The sequence below is a fragment of the Pristis pectinata genome, chromosome 25 (genome assembly GCF_009764475.1).
Source record: "Pristis pectinata isolate sPriPec2 chromosome 25, sPriPec2.1.pri, whole genome shotgun sequence".
Taxonomy (NCBI): Eukaryota; Metazoa; Chordata; class Chondrichthyes; order Rhinopristiformes; family Pristidae; genus Pristis; species Pristis pectinata.
Window position 1 is genome coordinate 138,237 of NC_067429.1, and position 27,986 is coordinate 166,222.

At 44.7% G+C, this 27,986-nt stretch overlaps 1 protein-coding gene across 2 annotated transcripts; it reads left to right on the forward strand.

Moving 5' to 3' along the window:
- The first annotated feature begins 64 nt into the window (after positions 1-64).
- Positions 65-27,985, forward strand: mlx (MAX dimerization protein MLX). Of its 2 annotated transcripts, none has more exons than XM_052038935.1 (8): positions 65-241; positions 865-901; positions 3,719-3,820; positions 15,995-16,143; positions 16,239-16,338; positions 20,433-20,532; positions 21,738-21,939; positions 22,729-27,985. In XM_052038935.1, exons 1-8 carry the CDS (start codon positions 200-202, stop codon positions 22,783-22,785), a joined length of 789 nt encoding a protein of 262 aa, XP_051894895.1. In that variant the 5' UTR covers positions 65-199; the 3' UTR covers positions 22,786-27,985. The 2 variants fall into 2 exon arrangements, with proteins under 2 accessions (XP_051894895.1, XP_051894896.1); XM_052038936.1 differs by having other exon boundaries at positions 16,034-16,143.
- Position 27,986: the final 1 nt, after the last annotated feature.

The following is a 27,986-nucleotide window of genomic DNA, read 5'->3' on the forward strand; positions in this document are numbered from 1 at the left end:
AAGAAACCTGATTCTGGTTCAGTGTTTGCTTCTTGTCCGCGGGCCCGGCTGCTGGAGGCGGGAACTCGCCCGACGTTTCGCAAGTGTTCAGGTTCGGTCCCGGCGCCGGGCGGCGAGCACGGACCCGGTGGACCGAACGGCCTTTGCTGTGGTTCCGGCGAGGCGGCGGTGTAGTTCCGGGTCAGAGGTCAGTCGCGCGATGGCGGAGCCGAGTGGATCGTCCGAGGAGCCGTGGATCAAGGTGGCGGTGACCGGGGGGGGAGACCCCGGGGGAGGGGCGGTGACCGGGGGGGACGGGGGACCCCGGGGAGGGGCGGTGATGGTGGGGGGGTGGTGTGTGGGGTCTGTGGGGGAGGACCCTTGGGGGGGGGGGGTGAAGGGGTGACCGCTGGGGGTGGACCGGGGGGGGGGGGGGATAAGAGGAGGAAAGAGAGGGACCGCACGGATGTGGGGGCGGGGGGTGCGACTGAGGGTCGGGGAGGGGGGGATCGCTGGGCAGCGCTGCGGGAGGGGGTGGCGGTGGGGTGGGCGGGTTGTGGGGGAGGGGAGGGTGGGGGAGAAGAGGTAATTTAGGGGGAGACAATGGTAAAAGGGGTAGTGGAAGAGAGGAGGTGAAGAACGGGGAAGAGGATGATTTGAAGAAGATGTTGGCCACAGTGACGAGGGAAAGGCGTAACAGTTGGCAGAGGGTTTGAAAGGCACTGAGAAGATTATAGAGGATGGGGAGGAGAGAGTGGGTTGGGGATGGGTTGGGGTGAGGAGAGAGGGTGGGTGAGGCAAGAAGGGGGAGGTGGAGAAGTGTACATTCTTTAATCTAAAACCATCTGTTCCTCTCCGTGCTCTGGAATTTCTACCTGACCACAGACTGAATCCTCGATCAGTGACAATGGCTTTGAATCTGGTAAGTACAGGGCCTGAGAGACCTCAACCTTTAACTGAATGACAAAGTCAGAGAATTCCCCCAACACATCAGTTGCAAGGTTACCCCTGCCCTCTTAGGTGAGAAAGCTTTCTTCCCACCACCTCGTCACAGCCCAGCACTTCAGTTGGGGAGTGGGGGGTGTGCTATGTTGAAGGAGCAAGGCACTGTTTGTACAGTTTTGGTTACCCTGTTATAGGAAAGACATCATTAAGCTCAAAAGAGTGCAAATAAGATTGATGAGAATGTTGCCAGGACTGATTGATGAGGGTAGGGCAGTGGATGTTGTCCACATGAATTTTAGTAAGGCATTTGATAAGGTCCTTCATGGTAGGCTGACCCAGAAGTTTAAGATGCATGGACCCACAGTGACTTAGTAGCTTGGATTCAGAATTGGCTTGGCCATATAAGGCAGAGGGTATTGGTGGAAGGGTGTTATTCTGGTTTGAGGTCCATGACCAGTGGTGTTCCACAGGGATCGGTGCTGGGCCTCCATTGTTTGTGATATATATAAATGACTTGGATGAAAATGTAGATGGATGTGTTGGTAAGATAGCAGATGATGCAAAGATTGGTGGCGATGTGGATAGTGTCGAGTGCTTCAAAGGATACAACAAAATTAGTTACAGATATGGATGGAGAAATGGCCGATGGAGCAAGTGTGAAGTGTTGAACTTTGGGAGGTCAAATGTAAGGGGAACATATACAGTTAATGGTAGGACCCTTAACAATGTTGATGTGCAGAGGGATCTTTGGGTCCAAATCCATAGCTCCCTAAAAGTGGCCACGCAAGTAGATAAGGTGGTAAAGAAGGGGTATGGCATGTTTCTCATCATTAGTCGGGACACTGAATACAAGAGTAAGAAAGTCATGTTGGTTTAACATTAGTGGAAAAACATTGGTTAGGTTACACTTTGGTATATTGGTATATTGTATGCATTTCTGGTTGCCAAATTAAAGGAAGGATGTAGAGGCAGAGGATGCAGAAAAGGTTTACCAGGATACTGCCTGGATTAGAGGGTATGTGCTATAAGGAGAGTTTGGACAAACTCTTTTTGCTTGGACAAACGAGCAATATTTTTTCCCATTATTGAGTGATCCAATACCAGAGGGCATTCATTTAAGGTGAGAGGGGTAGGTTCAGAATGGATGTGAGGGGTAAGTTGTTTTACTGAGAGAGTGGTGGATGCCTGGAATGCGTTGCCTGATAGGGTGGTGGAGGCAAATTCATTGGGGGCTTTTAAGAGGGCCTTGGATGGGCACGTGAATGAGAGGAAAATGGAGGGATATGGGCATTCTGTAAGTAGGAGGGATTAGCTATGTTGGTACAACATTGTGGGCTGAAGGGCCTGTTCTGTGCTGTACTACTCGATGTTCTAAATTTGGGTTGTTTTCTCTGGACCATCAGAGGCTGAGGGGATACCTGATAGAAGTTTATAAAATTATGAGAGGCACAGATAGAGTAGACAGTCAGAATCTTTTGAAAAACACAGTGATGCTGGAGGAACTCAGCAGGCCAGGCAGCATCCGTGGAGAAAAGCAGGCGGTCAACATTTCAGGTCAGGACCCTTTTTCAGGACTGAAGATAGGAATCTTTGTTTCTCTAGTCAGAATCTTTTTCCCAGGGTAGAAATAACAAGTACTAGAAGACATGCATTTAAGGTGAGAAGGAGAAAGTTTAATGGAGATGTGCGAGCCAAGGTTTTTTTACACAGTGAGTGGTGGGTGTCTGGAACAGGCTGCCAGGGGCAGTGGTGGAGTTAGACATACACATGAATATGGAGGGATATGGATTATGTGCAGGCAGAAGAGATTTGGTTAATTCGTCATCATGTTCTGCGCAGACATCATGGGTTGAAGGGCCTGTTGCTGTGCTGTACTGGTCCATAACTTGAGGGCCTGAGTTATAGGGAGAGGTTGGTTCGGATAGGACTTTATTCTTCGAAGCGCAGGAGACTGAAAGGTGATCTAATAGAGATGTATACAATTGTTAGGGGCATAGGTAGGGAGAAGGAACCAAAAACTAAAACAGGGCATAGGTTTAATATGAGAGGGGAAAGATTTAAAAGGAACCTGAGAGGTAACTTCTTCACACAGAGGATGGTGCGTATATGGAAGGAGCTGCCAGAGGAAGTGGTTGAGGTGGGTACAATTACAACATTTAAAAGACATTTGGACAGGTACATGGACCGGAAAGGTTTGGAGGGATATGGGCCAAATACAGGCAAATGGGACTGGCTTAGATGGGCACCTTGGTCAGCATGGATGAGGTGGGCTGAAGGGCCTGTTTCAGAGCTGTATTACTCTAGTTGGTTGAGCAGTTGATGGGGAATGTAAGAAAGAATAGGTTGCAGTGAAGTAAATTGAGGATTGGGATTGATGGAATTACTCAGAGTCAAAATAGACTCTGCACTGAAAGGCCTCCTCTTATGTTGTACGGAAATATGAAAGACTTGAAAATTGTAACATTTGTTAAGTGGATAGTTCATGGCACTACTTTGAAGACCAGGAGAGTTAGAACCATTGTCCTGGACTAATAGTCATTGCATGGGTATTATCACATTACTGTTTGTGGGACCTTTCTGTACACAAATTGTCTGCCGTTTCCTATATTATAGTTATTATTATACTGTGAAATGTACTTGGCCAGTTGTATTTGCTTGGGTTGTGTATATGTACATTAATTAAATGTAAAGAGCAGATTTACTTGCAGTCAAATGTTTGGCTATACATTTTATGGAAGGTTATCTCACAGCCATTGTATACTCTGATTTCCACCCCCCCCCCCCCCCCACTCAGTGTTTCTTGCTGACAACACAAGAAAAGGAAGCATAGGGTCGAGAGCAAACAGCATCACATCCAACACAGGTTCCACCAGTGCCTCCTCTGTTCCTAACACAGGTAAAACTTGAACTTGCATTGTTTCCAGTCTTCAATGTGAGTGACTTGTTCTTATAACTAATTACAGTTTACAATAGTTGGGGATGTGCACCCAATTATTCTAAGCACAATGAAAGGCTGCAAATTATAGAAGTTCACTTACTCTAACTTGATTAAAAAAAAGTTAAGTTAGAAATGCAATTTCAGCAGACCTAAATATTGCAAAATTATACAGCTCATGGGCTTGGTGGGATGTGGGAGAGGGGAGTTGTGTCTGAATGTCCTTCCACCAAGGGTGACCTTGAGTTTTGCCACCAATATCAGATCTAGTCAACCAAAATACTGGCCATAACGAGATCTTTGCTGAAGGATATATTATTGATGGTATCCAGGGAGTAAGGGAAGGAAGCCTGACATGTGAAGTAATTATATTTCACTGATGTCTGGCCTATACATTGACCTGCAGCAGAAGGGGTGTTTATGCAGATTTGTTTTGTACTTGGGAAAGTTTGCAAAATCAATAAGAAAAAATTTCAGCAGCATCTAAAACCCCTACTGTACTTGGGGTGTGAGCTATTGGGGGGTGGGGGGTTGAGCTGTGGGGGTTGGTGTGGTGGAGTTGTGAGCTGGCGGTGGTGATGAGGTAGGGGCTGAGCTGGGGGTGGTGGGGGGAGCAGTCAGCGACTTCTGTGTTGCATTACTCAGGTTGTAACATCACCTCACCCTATGCAGGGCCTCGGGCTGTGCAGGACCTCAGCCTCTACCACAGTTTAACCACCTTTAACATCAGTTTCTGCCCTACCTCTGTGCTATCTCCAATTAGGAACATAAGACCACTTGAGCCTGCTCTGCCACTCGATAAGATCGTAGTTGATCTGATTTTTATCTTCACCTCTACTTTCCTTTCCTTCTGGCCCATAAGCATCGATTCCTTTATAACACAAACATTTATTTCAGCCTTGAATATAGAACCACAGAGACCTAGGACCAAGAAGCAGACCCATCAACCCACTGTGTCTGTGCTGACCATCAAATACCATCTACAGTAATTGTATTTTCCAGCACTTGGCCCATATACTTTGGTGCCTTGGTGATTCAAATGCTACTCTAGATCCCTCAGTGATGTGAGACACCTGGCTTCCACGTCCGCACTCCCACCCCCACACCCCCCCCCCCCCCCCCCCCCCCCCCCCCCCCACACCGGGCAGCAAAAATCCAAATCCTGACAATCCTGATGCAGGGTCTCGACCTGAAGTGTCAACAATTCCTTTAATTCCTTTCCGTCCAGATGCTGCCTGACCCACTGAGTTCCTCCAGCAGTTTGCTCTCTGCTCTAGATTCCAGCACCTGCAGTCACGTGCCCATTTGGGCAGTGTGTTCCAGATTCCATCCATCCTCTGTGTGGAAAAAGTTCCTCCCCTCATCACCTCTAGACTTCCTACCCCTTACCCTAAACTTAAATCCTCTGGTTTTAGACACCTCAACGGTGGAAAAGTTTCTTGCCATCTGCCTTATCTATGTTCTTCACAATTCCATGCACCTCAATTAATCCTATCTCAACCTCGTCACTCCAAGGAAAACAAACTCATTCTATCAGTTTCTCCTCATAACTGATCTGCACTGTCTCAGGCAACATCCTATGAATCTCAGCTACTTGTTCGCCTCCTTCCTATGGTATGGTGACAAATGGCACTGCAGCTGTGGCATAACCAATGCTTTATGTAGTGGTACCAGAACCTCCCTGCTCTTTTATTTCCCAGTTAATGAAAGCAAATGTCCTGCATGCCATCTTAACCACCTTATTTACCTTGTGCTTCCACCATCAGGGATACTTGAACATGTACTCCATGCGCCCTCTGTTCCAAGATACTCCATAGTGCCCTTCCATTCATTAAAGTCAATTCAATGCGTGAGAACTCTGGATTCTGCAAAGGCTATGAGACCAGATAACACAAGGGTTGTAGTACCTCTGCCCCAGAACTAAACATACCTCAAGCAAGCTGTTCAAGTACAGTTATCACACTGGCACCTATTATCAATGTGGAACATTTCCCGGCTTGTCCTGTTTGCAAAAGGAAAGAGCCAAGGAATGGCAGATGGAATTTAACTCAGACAATTTGCAAAGTGTTGCATTTTTAGAACAGAACATAGAACAGTACAGCACAGGACAGACCCTTTGACCCACGATGTTGTACTGAACTAATTAAACCAATGTCTCCTAATTAATCTTGTCCCTCTTCCCTGCACATTGACCATATCTCCACCTTCTCTGCATAGTCATGTGCCTATTTAAAACTCTCTTAATCGCTCCTTTGATATCTGCCTCCACCACCACCCTCTGGCAATGCATTACAGGCCCCCACCACTCTCTAAAACAAAAACTTGCCTCACACATCCCCTTTGAACTTACCCCCTCTCACCTTAAATACATGTTCTCTAATATTAAACATTTTGACCTTGGGATAAAGATTCTGGCTGTCTATCTATGCCTTGCATAATTTTATAAACTTCTTTCAAACTTCCCCTCAGCCTCCGCTGCTCTGGAGAAAACAGCCCCAGCTTGTGTAATCTCTTCTCATAGTAGCACGTGTCCTCCAAACCAGGGAGCTTCCTGGTAAACCGCCTCTGCACCCTCTCCAAAGCCTCCAGATCCTTCCTACAATGAGGTGACCAGAATTGAATGCAATACTTCAAATGTAGCCTAACCAGACTTTCATAAAGCTGTAACAAAACTTCCTGACTCTTGAACTCAGTGCCTCACCTAATGAAGGCAAGCATGCCATACACTTTCTTTACTACCCTATCAACCTGCGCAGCCACTTTTAGGGAGCCATGTACCTGGAACCCAAGATCCCTCTGTTCATTAAAATGCTGTTAAGGATCCTGCCAATAACTGTGTACTCTCCCTTTATGTTGGATCTCCCAAAGTGGAGCACCTCACTCTTGCCCAGATTAAACTTCTTCTACCACTTCTCTGCCCATATCTGCAACTGATGTATATCCCACTCTATTCTTTGGCAATCTTCTATACAATCCTCACCACCACCAATCTTTGTGTCGTCTGCAAACTTACTCACCCACCCTACCACATTTTCATCCAAATCAATTTTATATATGACAAACAACAGCAGTCCTAGTACAGATCCCTGTGGAACACCACTAGTCACAGACCTCCATCCAGAATAACACCCATCCACCACTATCCTCTGTCTTCTATGGGCAAGCCAATTTTGGATCCATTCAGCCGTCACCATGGATCCCATGCATCCTAATTTTCTGGATGAGCCTACTATGAAGGGCCTTGTCAAACACCTCAGTAAAATACATGTATACAACATCCACAGCTCTACCTTCAACAATCACCATTGTCACCTTCTCGAAAAACTCAATCAGATTAGTCAGACATGACCTGCGCCACACAAAGCCATACTGACTGTCCCTAATTAAACCATGCTTCTCCAAATGCTCATAAATCCTATTCCTAAGAATCCTCCATTTGTTTCCATACTGCTAACATGAGACTCACCAGTCTATAATATCCCTATTTTCCTTCTTGGCTGGGGCTTCTTTGTTAGTTAAACCAGGGCAGGACTTACACAGTAAATGGTGGGGCTCTGGAGAGAGTTGTAGAACAGAGAAACCGTAGTTTCCTGAAAGTGGTGACACAGGTAGACGGGGTGGTGAAGAAGACGTATGGAACGCTGGCCTTTACCAGTAAGGACACAGAGTACAGGAGTTGGGACGTCGTGTTGCAACAGTATAAGTCGCTGGTGAGACCACATGGTGTAATGTGTGAAGTTCTGAGCTATAGGAAGGATATCATTTAGCTGGTAAGGGTGCAGAAAAGATTGACAAGGTTGATACTAGGACTGGAGGGCTTGAGTCATAAGGAGAGGCTGGGTCTTCTTTCCCTGGAGCTTCAGAGGCTGAGGGGTGACTTTATAGAGGTTTATAAATCATGAGGCATGTAGATAAGGTGGGTGGTCACAGTCTTTTTCCAAGGGTAGGGAAGTCTTAAACTAGAGAGCACACAGAGGGTGGTGGGTGTATGGAACAAGCTGCCAAAGGCAGTGGTAGAGGCAGAAATAATTAGAATGTTTAAAAGACATTTGGACAGGTACATGGATAGGATAGATCAAGAGGAAAATGAGCCAAATGTAAGTAAATGGGACTCGCTGAGATAAACATCATGGTGGGCATGGACAAGTTGAGTCAAAGGGCCTTTTACTGTGCTGTATAACTCTAAAAGAAGGGTAAATCTTGTTAATTATGCTCAATTAGTTTACTTCCACTAATCAGGAAAATGATGGAAGGTGTCGTTGACAGTGCTGTCAGCTGCCAGGACTACTCAGCTCCAGATTTCATCACTACTTTGGTCCAAACATGGACCTCAGAGCTGAATTTTGGAGATGAGGTGAGAGTGACTGCCCTGACATCAAGGCAGCATTTGAGCAGTGTGGTATGAAGGAGCTCTGGTAAAACCAGTGGTTGGGGTCATGCCTAGCACAAAGTTATACAGCATGGAAAAAGACCCTTCGGCCCAACTCATCCATGCCTACCAAGTTGTCTACTTGAGCAAGTCCCATTTTCCTGCATTTGGCCCATATCCCTCCAAATCTTTCCTATATATGTACCTGTCTCAATGACTTTTAAATGTTGTAATTGTACCCACCTCCATTTTTCCTGACCAGAGACTCGATTATCCTTCATCAACCAGTTTAAGATGGTTGTGGTTAATGAAGTTTGATTATCCCAGACCAAGGACATAGCAACTAGAGTTTTTAAGAGCATTAATGGTAGTGCTCAGTGCTCAGCTATGGCTGCTTCATCAATAACTTTCTTTCCATCATGAAGTCAAAATGTTCTCTGATGACTACACAATGTTCAATTCCATTCATAATCCTAGCAAATTAACCCATACATGTCCACATGCAACAAGACCAAGTTAGCCTGTAGGCATGGGATGATACAAGACCAGTAACATTTAGACCACAAGAAGTGCCAACTAATGATAATCTCCAATGAGAGAGTGTAATCATCTACCTTGGGTATTCAATGACATGATCATGGCTGAGCTCCCCACCATCAACGTCCCAGGGATCACTGTTAACTAGAAGCTCAACTGGACCTACAACATAAATTGTGTCTGCAGAAGGTCAGAGACTGGGTATCCTGTCAAGTAACCTCGTGATACCCCAATCCCTTCTCACCATCTACAAGGCATGTCAGGAATGTGATGGAACATAAAGAGAAAATGCTGAAACACTCAGCAGGTCAGGTAGCATCTGTTGAAAGAGAAACAGGGTTAAGGTTTCAAGTCGAAGACCCTTAACCTTTCTCAGTTGGCGGGGGTTTTGGGGGGATGGGGGAACCATCATCTTTACGCAAGATGGTAAAATTTTCCACAATTTGGATATCAGATTGGAAGGTGATAATTTCTACTGGATGTGGATGGCTTGGAATATTAGATGGGAGGGGCTCAGATCCACAATGAATACACCTTCCTCAAAGGATAACCTTAGAAGAACACACGAAACAATATTTAATGACTGAAGTGGTGATTAAGCAAATTACACATAACTGGGAAATAATTAACAATGGAACATCTAAAATATGCAGCTTTGTTGTAAAAATACAAATTTTAAGATGCTTTGGTTTCTTAAAGCCTAGCGCGATCCCCTCTGCAAGCAATTCTCTTGTGTTCCCCTCCCTTCTCTCATAGTCCCCTGTATGGGTCATTCAAAACCCAGCTTACGTCATAAAGTTGGTGACAGTTGCAAGAACGTAGAACTGCACTGCACAGGAACAGGCCCTTCGGCCCATGATGTTGTGCCAAAATAATTAAACTAGTAATTAAATGCCTAACTAAACTAGTCCCTTCTAGATACACAATATCCATATCACTCCATTCTCTGCACATTCATGTGCCTAAGAGCCTCTTAAATGCGTCTATCATATTTGCCTCCACCGCCACCCCTGGCAGCATGTTTTAGGCACCCACCACTCTGTGTAAAATACTTGCCCCGCACATCTCCTTTGAACTTACCCCCTCTCACCTTAAATGCATGACCTCTAGTATTACACATTTCAATCCTGGGAACAAGGTACTGGCAGTCAATCTATGCCCCTCAGTTTTATAGATCTCCTCTCAGCCTGCCACTCCAGAGAAAACAACCCAAGTTTGTCCAGCCTTTCCTTATAACACATGCCCTCTAATCCAGGCAGCATCCTGGTAAACCTCTTCTGCGTCGTCTCCAAAGTCTCCACATCCTTCCTATAATGAGGCGAGCAGAATTGAATGAAATACTCTAGATATGGCCTAACCAGAGTGTTATAAAGCTGCATTTTAATTTCCTGACTCTTGAACTCAATGCGTCGACTAATAAAGGCAGGCATGCCATACACCTTCTTTACCACCCTATCAACCTGTGCAGCTACTTACAGGGAGCTATGGACTTGACTTCAAGATCCCTCCGTACATCAACACTGTTAATTGTCCTATCATTAACTGTCTCCTGTCTCTACATTTGATGTCCCAAATTGCAACACACCAGATTTGGCCAGATTAAACTCCCATCTGCTATTTCTCCAACCACATCTTCAACTGATCTATATCCCACCTAATCCGTTGGCATTCTTCTACATGATCCACAGTGCCACTAATCTTTGTATTGTCTGCGAACCCGCCCATCTATGTTTTCATCCAGGTATTTATAGATATCACAAACAGCAGAAGTCCCAGTCTGGATCCCTGTGGAACACCACTAGTCATGGACTTCCAGCCAGAATAATCCCATTGACCACTACCCCTGTCTTCTATGGGGAGGCAAATTCTAAATCCAAATGGCCAAGTCATCGTGGATCCCATGGATCTTAACTTTCTGGACGAGACTCCCATGAGGGACCTTGTCAAATGGCTTACTAAAATCCATGTATACAACATTCACAGCTCTATCTTCATCAATCACCTTTTGTTGCCACCTCAAAAAACTCAATCAAGTTAGAAAGGCACGACCTGCCCCGCACAAAGCCATGCTGACTGTCCCTAATTAGGCCATGGTTTTCCAAATGCCCATAAATTCTATTGCTAAGTATCCTCTCCTATAGTTTCCCTACCACTTGACGTGTGGCTCACCGGTCTGTAGTTTCTAGGATTATCCTTATTTCCCTTCTTGAACATCAGATCATTAGCTATTTGCCATTCCTCCAGGACCATGCCTGTGGCTAGAGAGGACACAAAGATCTTGGTCAAAGCCCCAGCAATCTGATTCTCTTGCCTCTCTCAATAACCTGGGGTATATCCCTTCATGCCCTGGGGACTTATCCACCTTAATGTTCTTCGAGAGACCCAACATTATCACTTCCTTTGTCTCAAAATGCCCTAGCATATTAGCACACTCCACTATCCTCCACATCCTTATACTTGGTAAACTCCAGTGCAAAGTACTCATTTAGAACCTCGCCCACATCCTCTGCCTCCAAGCACATGTTCTCTCCTTTATCCTTATGTGGTCCTTCCCTCTCCTTAGTTATAACCATAGAACCATAGAACAGTACAGCACAACACAGGCCCTTTAGCCCACCATGTTGTGCCGACCTTCAAACCACACCTAAGACTATCTAACCCCTTCCTCCCACATATCCCTGTATCTTAAATTCCTCCATATGCTTATCTAACAATCTCTTGAACTTGAACAATGTATCAGTCTCCACCACCACCCCAGGCAGTGCATTCCATGCACCAACCACTCTCTGGGTGAAAAGCCTCCCTCTGACATTTCCCTTGGACTTCCCACCCATTACCTTAAAGCCATGCCCTCTTGTTTTGAGCATTGGCGCCCTGGGAAAGAGGCGCTGGCTGTCTATCTATTCCTCTCAATATCTTGTACATCTCTATCATCTCCCCTCATCCTCCTCCTCTCCAATGAGTAAAGCCCTAGCTCCTTTAGTCTCTCCTCATAATCCATATTCTCTAATCCAGGCAGCATCCTGGTAAATCTCCTCTGCACCTTTCCAACGCCTCCACATCCTTCCTATAATGACGCGACCAGAACTGTACACAGTACTCTAAGTGTGGTCTAACCAGAGTTTTGTAAAGCTGCACCATTACTTTGCGGCTCTTAAAGTCGATCCCACGACTTATGAAAGCTAACATCCCATAAGCTTTCTTAACCACCCTATCCACCTGTGAGGCAACTTTCAGTGATCTGTGAATATGAACCCTCAGATCCCTCTGCTCCTCCACACTGCCCAGAATCGTGCCATTTTCCTTGTACTCCGCCTTGGAGTTTGTCCTTCCAAAGTGTACCACCTCACACTTCTCCGGATTGAACTCCATCTGCTACTTGTCAACCCAGCTCTGCATCTTATCAATATCCCTCTGTAAGCTTCGACAGCCCTCCACACTATCCACAACACCACCAATCTTTGTGTCATCTACAAACTTGCTAACCCATCCTTCCACCCCCTCATCTATCACAACATGAACCGTGACTTCTGGCTGTCCTTCCCGCTCAAGAATCCTGTGGACCCAGTCAGTGACATCCAGGACCCTGGCACCTGGGAGGCAACATACCATCTGGGATTCATGCTCACTGCCACAGAACCTCCTATCTGTTTCCCTGACTATTGAGTCCCCTATCACTACTGCCTTCCTCTTCTCCTCCCTTCCCTTCTGAGCAGCAGGACCAGTCCCAGTGCCAGAGACCTGGCTACTGCTGCTTGATCCCTGCAAGTCATCCCCCTCAACAGCCTCCAAAGCGGAAAACCTGTTATTGAGGGGAACAGCCTCAGGGGTCCTCTGCACTATCTGCCTGTTCATTTTCTTTTTCCTTTTCTCTCCCCTGACAGTCACCCTTTTATCTACTTCCTGGACCCCAGAAGTACCTGCTCTAAGGGTGGGGGGGGGGGGGGGTGCGCGACTTGTCTCCTGACATACAGTATCTACATAACTCTCTCGCTCCCTGATGCTCCACAGTGTTTGAAGCTGCAACTACAGCTCATCAATTTTGAGCTGAAGTTCCTCCAGCCTCAAGCACTTACTGCAGACGTGGTCATCATGGACCACAAGAAGGTCCACAAGCTCCCACATCAAGCAGCTGCAGCACACCACCATGTCCTCCATCTGAACTAATTATTTTTTTCCCCCTACCTAGTTTTTTTTCCCTACTTAAAAATTTATAGCAGGTCAAACCTTACCTTTATGTACCAGCTACTCTCCCGCCTTGCACCTTTACACCGAAGCCCAAAACACTCTGCTCCCACTCACTCTGTTGCCCACTGGTTATGGCAGTCGTCTTTTTAAACTGCGTGTGCGCGCTTCCGACTGACGTCACGCACCTGCGCAGTTACTCCCCACTATCCCCGAAACTGTTAGAGAAAAAAAAACACTTATCTCTTCGGAACTCCTCGGCTGCTCGCCTCTCGCTCCCGATCGAGACGCCAAAGACTTCCCTTCGCTTTTTAAACTGCGTGCACGCTTCCGACTGACGTCGCACGCCTGTGCAGTTACTCCCCGCTCTTGATGCATGTATAGATTGCCTTGTGATTCTCTTTAATCCTACTTGCCAAAGACTTCATGGCTCTCTTAATACCCTTCTTGAGTTCTTTTCTAGCTTTTTTATTAATCTCAAGGGCACTTTTTGATTTTAGCTTCCTAAATCTTGCATGTTTCCTTTTTCTTCTTGACTAAATTCATCACCTCTCTCATAAACCAGGGTTCCCTTACCTTGCCATCCTTGTCCTTCCTTCCTTACTGGAACATACCTATCCTGTACTCTATGCAGTTGCTCTCTAAACACCCTCCACATGTCAGATGTGGACTTGCTCAAAGATAGCTGTTCCCAATTAACCCGACCTAATTCCTGCCTAATACCCTCGTAGTTTGCCCTACCCCAATTTAATACTCTCCCGCCATGTCCATATTTATCCTTATTCGTAGCTATCTTAAAACTGATGGAGTTATGATCATTTGTTTCCTCAATGTTCTCCCACTGAACGGTCAGTCACCTGGCCAGGCTCATTTCCCTAACAGGTCCAATATGGCCCCTCCTCTTGTTGGTCTATGTACTGATTTAAGAAACCCTCAGATCCAAGGTGTGCCTGTTATTTCACATTTTAAATTAATAACACAATTTTATAAAAACAGTCTGCTCAGGGCACATCCTGTTGCTGCCAGCACTTTTCATGTGTAAATCATGACCATTCTTCAAGTAACTTTGGCCAAATACAGTGGCATGCAAAAGTTTGGGCACCGCTGGTCAAAATTTCTGTTACTGTGAATAGCTAAGTGAGTAAAAGATGACCTGATTTCCAAAAGGCATAAAATTAAAGATGACACATTTCTTTAATATTTTAAGCAAGATTACTTTTTTATTTCCATCTTTTACAGTTTCAAAATAACAAAAAAGGAAAAGAGCCCGAAGCAAAAGACCCTGCATGGTCAGTACTTAGTAACACCCTTTGGCTTGGCAAGAATCACAGCTCGTAAACGCTTTCTGCAGCTAGCTAAGAGTCTTGCAATTCTTGTTTGGGGAATTTTCGCCCATTCTTCCTTGCAAAAGGCTTCTAGTTCTGTGAGGTTCTTGGGCCGTCTTGCATGCACTGCTCTTTTGAGGTCTATCCACAGATTTTCGATGATTTTTAGGTCAGGGGACTGTGAGGGTCGTGGCAAAACCTTCAGCTTGTGCCTCTTGGGGTAGTCCATTGTGGATTTTGAGGTGTGTTTAGGATCGTTAGCCTGTTGTAGAAGCCATCCTCTTTTCACCTTCAGCTTTATTACAGATGGTGTGATGTTTGCTTCCAGGATTTGCTGGTATTTAATTGAATTCATTCTTCCCTATACCAGTGAAATGTTCCCCGTCCCACTGGCTGCAACACAAGCCCAAAGCGTGATCGATCCACCCCCGTGCTTAACAGTTGGAGAGGTGTTCTTTTCATGAAATTCTGCACCCTTTTTTCTCCAAACATACCTTCGCTCATTGCAGCCAAAAAGTTCTATTTTAACTTAATCAGTCCACAGGACTTGTTTCCAAAATGCATCAGGCTTGTTTAGATGTTCCTTTGCAAACTTCTGACACTGAATTTTGTGGTGAGGATGCAGGAAAGTTTGGATAAAAAAGGGTGCAGAATTTCATGAAAAGAACACCTCTCCAACTGTTAAGCACAGGGGTAGATCGATCATGCTTTGGGCTTATGTTGCAGCCAGCGGCACAGGGAACATTTCACTGGTAGAGGGAAGGATGAATTCAATTAAATACCAGCAAATTCTGGAAGCAAACATCACACTGTCTGTAAACAAAAAGCTGAAGATGAAAAGAGGATGGCTTCTACAACAGCTAACGATCCTAACCACACCTCAAAATCCACAATGGATTACCTCAAGAGGCACAAGCTGAAGGTTTTGCCATGGCCCTCACAGTCCCCCAACCTAAAGATCATCGAAAATCTGTAGATAGACCTCAAAAGAGCAGTACATGCAAGACGGCCCAAGAATCTCTCAGAACTAGAAGCCTTTTGCAAGGAAGAATGGGCAAAAATCCCCCAAACAAGAATTGAGAGACTCTTAGCTAGCTGCAGAAAGCATTTACCAGCTGTGATACTTGCCAAAGTGGGTGTTACTAAGTACTGACCATGCAGGGTGCCCAAACTTTTGCTTCGGGCCCTTTTCCTTTTTTGTTATTTTGAAACTGTAAAAGATGGAAATAAAAAAGTAATCTTGCTTAAAATATTAAAGAAATGTGTCATCTTTAACTTTATGCCTTTTGGAAATCAGGCCATCTTTTACTCGCTTAGCTATTCACAGCAACAGAAATTTTGACCAGGGGTGCCCAAACTTTTGCATGCCACTGTATATCAGAGGCTATTTGAGCGTAATGGTTGGCACATAGATTTCACCCAGGGCACTGGATAGTGGTCAGCAGTAGAGCTCCCTTGATTCCACTTTTTCTCCTTTCTGCATTCCAACTAAAGTTCCAAAATGACTGGTTGCCAAGGTGGCATTTCCAGTCAGCTAAATTAGAAGAAAGATTTCTTGGTGCCTGAGGAGCCTTTAGCAAGTGAAGCAACAAAGAGTTCATTAATGTAGGCGTAAGAGTGTAACAGCAGTTTTGATGAGAATCTTTAGTCTAACTGATACCTAGAAAAAGCACTTCAAAGCTTTAACAAAGTGATTGACACATTCTGTTTCCTCTGTAGCTGAATGCATGACAGACAATGATTGTTCTCCAACTGCAGATGATGAAGATAGTGACTACAGGCAGGAACCCACTTATAAAGAGACATACAAAGATCGACGGAGACAAGCCCACACGCAGGCTGAACAAAAGAGACGGAATGCCATCAAGGTGGGGAAATCAGACTTTAGAAACTTTAACGTTGATGCTTAGTATAACTAATTTGATCATTACTCTAATAACTGTGCCTGAACACTGTCCTACAGAAAGGATATGATGATTTACAGTCAATCGTCCCCACATGCCAACAGCAAGATTCCTTAATTGGATCCCAGAAGCTAAGCAAAGCCACAGTTCTTCAGAAAAGTATGTATAATTCTGCCTCTTAATAAATACTGGTGCATTTAATGCTGTAAAATGCATTGTGATCCTGCCTCTGCAAATTGTTGCAGTGTTTGTTCGTTGCACCTTTATGGAGCAGAAGCAGGTTTCTGTCTTAGTGATATTTCTTCAGTCTTGTGTAGTGAGAAGATTTTGAGCAAAGTGCACAAAATTTACAAAAACCGAATTTTAAGAGTAAATCGAATGAATGAGCAACAGAAAAATCTTCATATTTTCAAATGCAGGCGTTGCTAGTGGCAGAGCAAGTTGTTTATGTAGCAGACATGGATGAGTGCAGATTTAACAATGCTCAAGGGTCTTGGGATTCGGAAATCAAGAACTAGAGGGCATGCGTTTAAAGTGAACCATAGAACCATACAGCACAAAACAGGCCCTTCGGCCCACCGTGTCGTGCCGTCCATCAGACCACCCTCACACTACCTAACCCCTTCCTCCCGCATATCCCTCTATCTCACGTTCCTCCATATGCCTATCCAACAAGCTCTTGAACCTGTTCAATGTATCTGCCTCCACCACCACCCCAGGCAGTGCATTCCATGCACCAACCACTCTGGGTGAAAAACCTCCCTCTGACATCTCCCCTGAACCTCCCACCCATAACCTTAAAGCCATGACCTCTCGTCTTGAGCATTGGTGCCCTGGGAAGGAGGCGCTGACTGTCTACTCTATCTATTCCTCTCAATATTTTATATACCTCTATCATGTCTCCTCTCATCCTCCTCCTTTCCAGTGAATAAAGCCCTAGCACCTTAAGCATCTGCTCATATTCAATACCCTCCAATCCAGGCAGCATCCTGGTAAATCTCCTCTGCACCCTCTCCAATGCCTCCACATCCTTCCTATAATGAGGCGACCAGAACTGAACACAGTACTCTAAATGTGGCCTAACTAGAGTTTTGTAAAGCTGCATCATAACCTCGCGGCTCTTAAACTCAATCCCGCGACTTATGAAAGCCAACATCCCATTGGCCTTCTTAACTGCTCTTTCCACCTGTGAGGCAACTTTCAATGAACTGTGAATATGAACCCCCAGATCCCTCTGCTCCTCCATACTGCCAAGTACCTTGCCGTTTACCCTGTACTCTGCCCTGGAGTTTGTCCTTCCAAAGTGTACCACCTCACACTTCTCCAGATTGAACTCCATCTGCCACTTGTCAGCCCAGCTCTGCATCCTATCAATATGCCTCTGTAAGCTCCGACAGCCCTCCACACTATCCACAACACCGCCTATCTTAGTGTCGTCCGCAAACTTACTAACCCAGCCCTCCACCCCCTCATCTAAGTCATCTATAAATATCACAAAAAGTAGAGGTCTCAGAACCGATCCCTGCGGGACACCACTAGTCACTGCCTTCCAATCCGAGGGCACTCCTTCCACCACAACCCTCTGCTTTCTACATGCAAGCCAATTCCTAATCCACACAGCCAAGCTTCCTTGGATCCCTCGGCCTCTGACCTTCTGAAGAAGCCTACCATGAGGAACCTTATCAAATGCCTTACTAAAATCCATGTAAACCACATCCACCACACTGCCCTCATCAATCTTCCTGGTCACCTCCTCAAAGAACTCTATCAGGCTTGTGAGGCAAGATCTTCCCTTCACAAAGCCATGCTGGCTGTCCCTAATCAGTCCATGATTCTCTAGGTGTTCATAAATCCTATCCCTTAGAATCCTTTCTAACAGCTTACCCACCACAGACGTGAGACTCACCGGTCTATAATTCCCTGGCCTATCCCTATTACCTTTTTTGAACAAGGGGACCACATTCACAATCCTCCAATCCTCTGGCACCACCCCCATAGACAACGAGGACTCAAAGATCCTTACCAGCGGTTCAGCAATCTCCTCCCTAGCCTCTCGAAGCAGCCTGGGGAAAATCCCGTCAGGCCCCGGAGATTTATCTGTCTTAATATTATTTAACAATTTCAACACATCCTCTCTCTTGATATCAACAACCTCGAGAACATTACCCCTACCAGCACTCCCTTCCGCATCATCAAGACCCCTCTCCCTGGTGAATACCAAAGAGAAGTACTCATTCAGAACTTCTCCCACTTCCGCCGCCTCCAGGCAAATTCTCCCACCTTTGTCCTTAATCGGACCTACCTTCACCCTAGCCATCCTCCTACCCTTCACATACTTGAAAAAGGCCTTGGGATTTTCCTTAACCCTACTAGCCAAAGCCTTTTTCATGTCCCCTTCTAGCTCTCCTCAGCCCTTTCTTAAGTTCCTTCCTCGCTACCCTATATTCCTCACGGGCCCTGTCTGAACCTTGCTGCTTATACCTCACGTATGTTACCTTCTTCTCCCTAACAAGTCGTTCCACCTCTCTTGTCACCCACGGTTCCTTCACCCTGCCATTCCTTCTCTGCCTCACCGGGACATATTTATCCCTAACATCCTGCATAAGATCCCTGAATATCGACCACATCCCCATGGTACATTTTCCTTCAAAAAGGACATCCCAATTTACACTCCCAAGTTCTCTCCTTATAGCCTCGTAGTTAGCCCTTCCCCAATTGAAAAACCTCTTGTCCTGTCTGCACCTGTCCCTGTCCATGACAATTTTAAAGGTTATGGAGCAATGGTCACTGTCCCCCAAATGCTCACCCACCAATAGATCCTTCACCTGTCCCGGTTCATTTCCTAAAACTAGATCTAACATGGCATTCCCTCTAGTCGGCCCGTCAACATACTGCGTCAGGAATCCCTCCTGGACACATTTAACAAATTCTGTCCCATCTAAACCTTTGGCACTAAGCAGGTTCCAGTCTATATTTGGGAAGTTGAAGTCTCCCATTATAACAACCCTGTTATTTCTGCTTCTCTCCAAACACTGCCTGCCAATCTGCTCCTCTATATCTCTACTGCTGCCGGGGGGCCTATAGAATACTCCTAGTAGAGTAACTGCTCCTTTCTTGTTCCTTAACTCCACCCATACGGACTCTAGAGATGATCCTTCTACAACATCCATCTTTTCCACAGCCGTAACAGTGTCCCTGACCAGTATCGCCACCCCTCCACCTCTTCTCCCCCCTTCCCTATCCCTCTTAAAACATCGAAAACCAGGAATATTCAATATCCACTCCTCTCCTGACGTCAGCCACGTCTCAGTAATAGCCACGATATCATAGTCCCCCATACTTATCCAAGACCTCAGTTCATCCCCCTTATTCCTGACACTTCTTGCATTTAAGTAAACACACTTCAGTCCATCTACCTTACTACTTTTACAGCCTGTATTCTGCTTCTCCTTCCCCAAAGCCTCTCTGCCTGTTTGATCTAACTTTTCCCCATTCCCTTCTTCCTCTGACCTACTCCTCCGGTTCCCTTCTCTGGTGAGAGGGGAAAGATTTAATAGGAACCTGAGGGGCAACTTCTTCACACAGAGGGTGGTGCCTAAATGGAATGAGCTGCCAGAGGAAGTGGTTGAGGCAGGTACAATAACAGCATTTAAAAGACATTTGAACAGCTGTATGGATAAGAAGAGTTTAGAGGGTTATGGGCCAAATGTGGGCAAATGGACATCCTGGTCAGCATGGATGAGTTGGGCATTGGCACCCTATGCACTGGCCTAAGCATTTGCTCCCTCCGCAACAGGAGATGTACTGCAATTAGTCACCAAAACTACTCTGTCAGCACTTCCTAAACCTATGACCTCTGTCATCAAGAATGGCAACAGATGTATGAGGATTCCCTTCCGTATCATGCACTTGGAAATATATTGTCATTCCATCAATCCTGAAAATTACTTAACAGCACCATGAGCGTGCCATCCCTAGAAGGACTACCAGGGTACAAGAAGGGACTTGCTAGGCAATAAATGCTGGCCTTGCCAGCAATGTCCATATCCCATAAAATTCACTAACGTCATAACAAAGTAATAACACAGCAATGGCCCTGATGATACACATCAATGTACTTTCATGGATTTATTGCAGTTTTTTTGGTTCAAATCTAACCCTTCACACAGGTACTGTAAACTCTGACTTGGACCATGAAAGAAAACTTCCAAGTATCAAGTTTAGGTCATGGTGAAATTGTTATGTCCTTGCAGCTATCGATTATATCCAGTTTCTGCACAAAGAGAAGAAGAAGCAGGACGAAGAACTCTCCACTCTGCGCAAAGATGTCATGGCTCTGAAGATTATGAAGATGTAAGTTTCAGCAGTATGTTCTTCCCGGCCAACTTAGATGTGCACATGAAGAGCCCTAATCTGCAGGACGATGAACCTGCTGTTAGCGGGTGAACTTAGGCTAGGTAGCTCTTTTTTTGACTGGCATGGTTGTGATAGATTGAGTGGCCTCCCCTGTGTGAATTGACTAATTCTATGACAGTGATTATAAATCAGAAAAAAACTTACAAAATTTTTGACAAGAGAATTGCTCCCCATTACCTCAGTTATCCTGATTACTTTTATACACGGACACCTAGTCACCTCGTAACAGTAAGAATATGTTACTATTATCCCATTAACCTTGTGGCTGGGACTAATGATCAGATCAGTTACTCTGACATTATTAGTAGGAGAAATGCTGGAATCTATTGTTAGTGGGAACAGAACACTAAGAATAAGATTGAAGAGACCCAACACAATATACTCTGGTGAGAACAGATCTGGACTGTTGTGTGCAGGATTGTCCTCCCCACCCCAGGAAGAATGTGCTTCCATTAAGATGAAGTAGAAGATTCACCAGATTGATTCTTGGGATGGTGTTTGCTTTATGAGGACAGATTAACCTACTGGGCCCATATTTTCTAGAGTTCAGGAGATTGAGACGTGATCTCACTGAAACATATAAGATCATGGGGTTTTATAGTGTAGATGTAGGGATGGTGTCTCTCAAGAGTGAAGGAGACTCTATCATCAAGTTATGATAGATTTTTGGATATTCAAGATTACGGGAGTCATGGCACATGAGGTTAGTAAAAGAAAGTAGTGTAGATAGAACCGTTCAGCACAGGAACAGACCCTTTGGCCACAATGTCTGTGGGGACCATGATATCAAATTAAGCTAATCTGCCTGCAAATGATCCATGTCCCTCCGTTCCCTGTACATTCATGTGTCTCTCTGAATGCCTCTTAAACATCACTAATGTGCTGATATAAAAAGTTGGCCTTGCTTTCACAACAGGTGTTTTATTGTCCTATTCAGCCACTCATTCCAGGATTCTCCAATAATTTTCATATTTTGAATGTTCATACAAAGCATTTTGAATTTTTATTTTTGATTAATGTTAAGCAAAAGTATAAAGTGGGTTCCAGGACTTTCGATCACTGGTGAGGACACACTGGCCACTGAGATACTAAACCAATGGTGATGAACAAATGTTTAAATGAACAAATAATTTTGTTTACAGGAATTATGAACAGATTGTCAAAGCCCATCAGAATAATCCTCAACAAGGCAAGGATCAAGTAACTGATCAGGTCAAATTCAGTATATTTCAAAATATCATGGACTTATTGTTCCAGTCCTTCAATGCCTGCATCTCTGTGGCCAGCTTTCAGGAATTGTCAGCCTGTGTTTTCAACTGGATCGAGGAACACTGCAAACCACAGGTCAGACCACAACTTAATGCAGAAGGTGGATTTTTTTTTCCCTTGGCATGATTGGCAGTGTAGATTGTAATAGAAACAACTCAGATGGCCCCAAACTTGAAAAGCTGTTTTTGATTGTCATTGATTAGCATTGTTACTATGAGCATTCAACAGCATTAGCCATGAACTCCATTTTCAAGCATTCCCTGAGTTTGTGTTGGCACTGGGAATTGTCTCTGACACTTAGTATAACTCCAGTGTGCAACCTGAGTGAAAATAAAAAAAACTGTGTATCTGGAAATCTGAAATAAGAACAAAATGCTGGAAATACGCAGCAGGTAGCTGTGGAAGAGGAACATACCAAACATATCAGGTTAAATCTCTGATGAGTCTTTGATCTGAAACATTAGCTTTGTTTCTCTTCCCACAGATACAGCCTGACCTGCTGAGTTTTCCAGCATTTTCTGATTTTACTGGAGGTCTTCTGAAAGTATTGGATAAAATGAGCTTTGTTTGCATTTCGCACTCTGGTGTCAGTAAGCTCAGCCATTAAACAGACACCTACCAGTGCATTTTATAGCTTGTAAACAGTGCATAACATTTTGTGGTGCTGGATAGTGTGTTAAGCTAGCAGGCCATTTCATTCATGCTGGTGTTGTCAAGCTTTTTGAGACCTAGTCGATTAAAGAGCATTCCATTGCTGTCCTGGAAAGGCTGTGGAGATTCAGTAGGTTATTCATTTACTGCAGAGTAGTCCAGGTGATTCTGATAGTGAAATGATATAACAACATCTCACCTCTGCTGTTTCAGACTCTGCGAGAGATCGTGGTTGGTGTACTGCGGCAATTAAACAATCAGCTACATTGAGTATTCAAGCTGGTTTAGCAATGGTGGACTGGGAGCGGATTGATACACTGCAAATTTCCAGAAACCATGTATGAACTCTGCTATCAGCTTACATAATGATATTGAAGCAAATGGTGTAACAAATGTTTCACATTTGATTGCTTTTAATTCTGATGCCCTGACAAGATTCCGGTTAAGGATACCAACTGGATTACCAGACTTGAACTACTTCACCACTGACTGGGACATTGTGGTATATGATTTTGCTTAACACAATCAATCACAAAATCAAAGGTAACTCAGAGTAATTTTATCTAAGATGTCCCACATTCAAGCCACTTTGCTGTGCTACATGAAATATTAATATTTACACTTTTTAAATGTCACTTTTTGAACAGTATATGGCATATAATGAAACAAAAGGAATTTTTTAAATTTTTCAAGAAAATGCCATGCTTTCATGTTTTCTGAGTTAGAGACCAAAATAGCTTCAACAACTAATGATAGTTATTTATAAAATATTTCCATTTAATCCAGAGATAACAATTTCACTGGTGATGCCCCAAATCTGATCAACAACTTTTGCAGGGAGATGTGTGTTGGTGGTCAAGACCGACTCTTCATATTGGACCACAACCCACTGAACCCCCATATGGTAACACAGCTAGGAGGTGGAACTTAGTGTAAATACTGCACTCACTAAGCTGTAGCTTCAGCCATTATAACCATAAATTGTCTTAATGGCACAACTGTTGTGTGCATGAATTGTATAACACGTACAAGTTGTCTCATTGTGTGCATGTAGAACATACAACAGTACAACACAGGAACAGGCCCTTCAGCCCTTGATGTTGTGCTGAACTAATTAAGCTAATAACACCTAATCCCTTCTGCCTGCACATTATCCATACTCTGCACATTCATGTGCTTAAGAGCCATTTAAATGTCTCTATTGTACCTGCCTCCACCGCCACTCCTGGCAATGCATTCCAGGCACCCACCACTCTGTGTGTAAAAAAAAATCTTGCCCCACACATCTCCTTTGAACTTGCCCTCTAGAATTATACATTTACCCTGGGAAAAAGATAGCAGCTGTCTATCAGTACCTCCCATAATCTTATAAACCTCTTATCAGGTCTCCTCTCAGCCTCCACCTCTCCAGAGAAAACAAGACAAAATTGTCCAACCTCTCCTGATAGCACATGCCCTCTAATCCAGGCAGCATCCTGGTAAACCTCATCTGCACCTCTCCTTTCTATAATGCGGCAACCAGAATTGAATGCGGCCTAAAGTTTTATAAATCTGTAACATAACTTCCGAACTCAATGCCTTGACTAAGGAAAGCAAGCATGCCATACATCTTTTTTACCACCTTATCAACTTGTGTGGCCACTTTCAGGGAGCAATGGACTTGGACCCCAAGATCCCTCTGTACATCAGTGTTAAGGGTCCTGCCATTAACAGGGTACTTTCCTTTTATATTTGATCTCCCGGAGTGCAACACCTCACACTTGCCTGGATTAAACTCCATCTGCCATTTCTCTGCCCATATCGGTAACTGGTCTATATCCCGCTATACCCTTTGGCAACCTTCTACACCATCCACAATGCCACCAATCTTCATGTCATCTACCAATTTATCCACATTTTCATCCAAGTAATTTATATATATTACAAACTGCAGAAGTCCCAGTACAGAGCCCTGTGGAACACCACTTGTCACGGACCTCCAGCCAGAATAAGACCTATCCATGTCTTCTTTGGGCAAGCCAATTCTGAATCTGGATGAGGCTACCATGAGGGACCTTGTTAAACACCTTACTAAAATCCATGTAGACAAATATCCACTGCTCCACCTTAATCGTTCATCTTCGTTGCCACCTCAGAACGTCACCCATGAAGATACATTAAAAGTAATTGAAGAATCCAACTGCAGATACTGAAAATCCAGAACAGAAACTGCTGTAAGTGCTCAACAGATCAGGCAGCTTGGGGGTCAGGTGCAGGGCAGAGAGAAGTGGAGTTGACACTCAGGGTCAAGTGCACTTCATCAGAACTGGAAAGCTGAGAAAATAAACGTAAGGGTAAAGAGAACATAGAAAACCTACAGCACAATTCAGGCCCTTCGCTCACAAAGCTGTGCTGAACATGTCCCTACCTTAGAAATTACTAGGCATAGGCATAGCCCTCTATTTTTCTGAGCTCCATGCACCTATCCAAAAGTCTCTTAAAAGACCCTATCGTATCCACTTCCACCACCGTTGCCGGCAGCCCATTCCATGCACTCACTACTCTGAGTAAAAAAAAAACACCCCTGACATCACCTCTATACCTACTCCCCAGCACCTTAAACCTATGTCCTCTGTGGCCACTATTTAAGCCCTGGGGAAAAGCCTCTGACTATCTACCCAATCAATGCCTCTCATCACCTTATATACCTCTATCAGGTCCCCCCCATCCTCCGTCACTCCAAGGAGAAAAGGCCAAGTTCCCTCAGCCTGCTTTCATAAGGCTCTGCAGTCTGGGCAGCATCCTTGTAAATCTCCTCTGCACCCTTCCTATGGCTTCCACATCCTTCCTGTAGTGAGGTGACCAGAACTGAGCACAGTACGCCAAGTGGGGTCTGACCAGGGTCCTATATAGCTGCAACATTACCTCTCAGCTGCTAAATTCAATTCCACGATTGATGGACAAAACACCGTATACCTTCTTAACCACAGAGTCAACCTGTGCAGCTGCTTTGAGAGTCCTATGTACTTGGACCCAAAGATCCCTCTGATCCTCCACACTGCCAGGAGTCTTACCATTAATACTATATTCTGCCATCATATTTGACCTACCAAAATGAACCACTTCACACTTATCTGGGTTGAGCTGCATCTGCCACTTCTCAGCCCAATTTTGCATCCTATGTCCCGCTCTAACCTCTGACAGCCCTCCACACTATCCACAACACCTCCAATCTTTGTGTCATCCACAAACTTACTAACCCATTCCTCCACTTCCTCATCCAGGTCGTTTATAAAAATCACAAAGAGTAAGGGTCCCAGAACAGATCCCTGAGGTACACCACTGGTCGCCGACCTCCATGCAGAATACGACCTTTCAACAACTACTTTTTGCCTTCTGTGGGCCAGCCAGTTCTGGATCCACATTGCAATGTCCCCTTGGATCCCATGCCTCCTTACTTTCTCAATAAGCCTTGCATGGGGTACCTTCTATTGGAGCAATACAGTAGATTGGGTTAGAGTTAAGGTTAGGGTTTTTTCACTTGTTAGGCCACTTTCAGGGAACTATGGACCCTAAAAGAGCCCTCTGTACAGTAGTGTTGTTAAGGGTCCTGCCATTATAACTGTATACTCTCCCCTTACCTTTCACCTCCCAAAGTGCAACATCTTTACAAGTATATAGTTTGCTGAAAGTGGCGTCAGAGGTAGACAGGATGGTGAAGAAGGCGTTTGGCACCCTGGCCTTCATCAGTCCGGACATTAAGCATAGGAGTTGGAACGTTATATTGCAATTGTACAAGATGTTGGGAGACCACTCTTAAGCGTATTATATAGAATTTTGGTTACCCTGTTATAAGAAAGACATCAACAAACTGGAAAGGGTGCAGAAAAAATTTACCAGGATGCTGCCGGGACAGGTTGGGCAGGCTAGAACTTTATTCCTTGGAGCGCAGGAGATTGAGGGTGACCTTACAGATGTGTATAAAATCATGGGAGGTATAGATAGGATGAACGCACACAGTCTTGTTCCCAGGGAAGGGGAACTAAAAACTAGAGGGCATAGGTTTAAGGTGAGAGGCGAAAGATTTAAAAGGGACCTGAGGGGCAACTTATTCACCCAGAGGGCAGTGCGTATATGGAATGAGCTGCCAGAAGAAGTGGTTGTGGCAGGTACAATAACAACATTTAAGATATTTGGATGTACTGGATAGGAAGGTTTTAGAGGGATATGGGCCAAACACCAGCAAATGGGACTAGCTTGGTGGGAACCATGCTTGGTAATGGACAAGTTGGGCTAAAAGACCTGTTTCATGCTCTGTAACTCTATGACCCCACACTTGCCCAGATTAAACTCCATCTGCCACTTCTCTGCCCATAATTGATCTATATTGCCTGATACCAGTGGTATGCCACAGGGATTGGTGCTGGGTCCACTGTTCATCAGCTATATTAATGATGTGGATGAGAATGTACAAGGTACGAATGTATATGGTTGGTAAGTTTGGGGATGACACCAGAATTGGTGGTATTGTGGACAGTGAAGAAAGTTGTCTAAGATTACAACAGGATCTAGATTAAATGGGAAAGTGGGCCAAGTAATGGCAGATGGAATTCAATTTGGACAAGTGTGGAGCACTACATTTTGGAAAGTTAAGCCAGGACAGGACTTGTACAGTAAATGGCAGAGCTCTGGAGAGTGTTGTAGAACAAAGAGATTTGGATGTACAAGTACCTAGTTCCCTGAAACTGGTGACACAGGTAGACACTAATGAAGAAAGTGTTTCCCACACTTGCCTTCATCAGTCAGGGCATTGAGTATAAGAGTTGGGATATCATGTTCCAACTGTACAAGATGTTGGTGAGACTACACTTGGGATATTGTGTGCAGTTCTGGTTACTGAGCTACAGGAAGGATGTCATTAACCTGGAAAGGGTGCAGAAAAGATTAACAAGGATGTTATTGTGACTGGAGGACATGAGTTATAAGGTTGGGGCATTTTTCCCCTGGAGTATAGGAGGCTGAGGTGTAACCTTATGAAAGGGTATATAAAATCATGAGGGGCATGAAAGGTGAATGGTCACAGAGGAGTGTAAAACGAGAACATCAGTTTAAAAGAGGGGAAAGACTTAGAGGGGACCCAAAGACAACTTTTTCCAATGGATGGTGATGGGTATATGGAATGAGCTGCCAGAGGAAGTGGTAGATGGGGGTACAATTACATTGTTAAAAAGACATTTGATAGGAAAGATTTAGAGGGTTCAGGGCCAAATGCAGGCGAATGGGACTGACTCAGGTAGCCAACTTGGTTGGCATGGATGAGTTGAGCCGAAGGGCCTGTTTCTGTGCTATATAACTCTATGACTGTAAGTGGATGATCCCTTTTAAAATAAGTGACCTTTAGTTTTAGGCTCTTCCCAGAAGGAGAATCTAGAACCCTCTCAAAACCCCTCAAGAATTTGTACTTTTCAATCAATTCTTCACTCACTGGTTCA

What these genes read in the sequence shown, in the direction of transcription:
- mlx (XM_052038935.1), top strand. Translation starts at nt 200, where the DNA reads ATGGCGGAGCCGAGTGGATCGTCCGAGGAGCCGTGGATCAAG. An exon ending in CCGAGGAGCCGTGGATCAAG is followed by an intron (nt 242 to 864) that starts GTGGCGGTGACC and finishes ACCTGACCACAG; the next exon opens with ACTGAATCCTCGATCAGTGA. An exon ending in AGCCACAGTTCTTCAGAAAA is followed by an intron (nt 16,339 to 20,432) that starts GTATGTATAATT and finishes ATGTCCTTGCAG; the next exon opens with CTATCGATTATATCCAGTTT.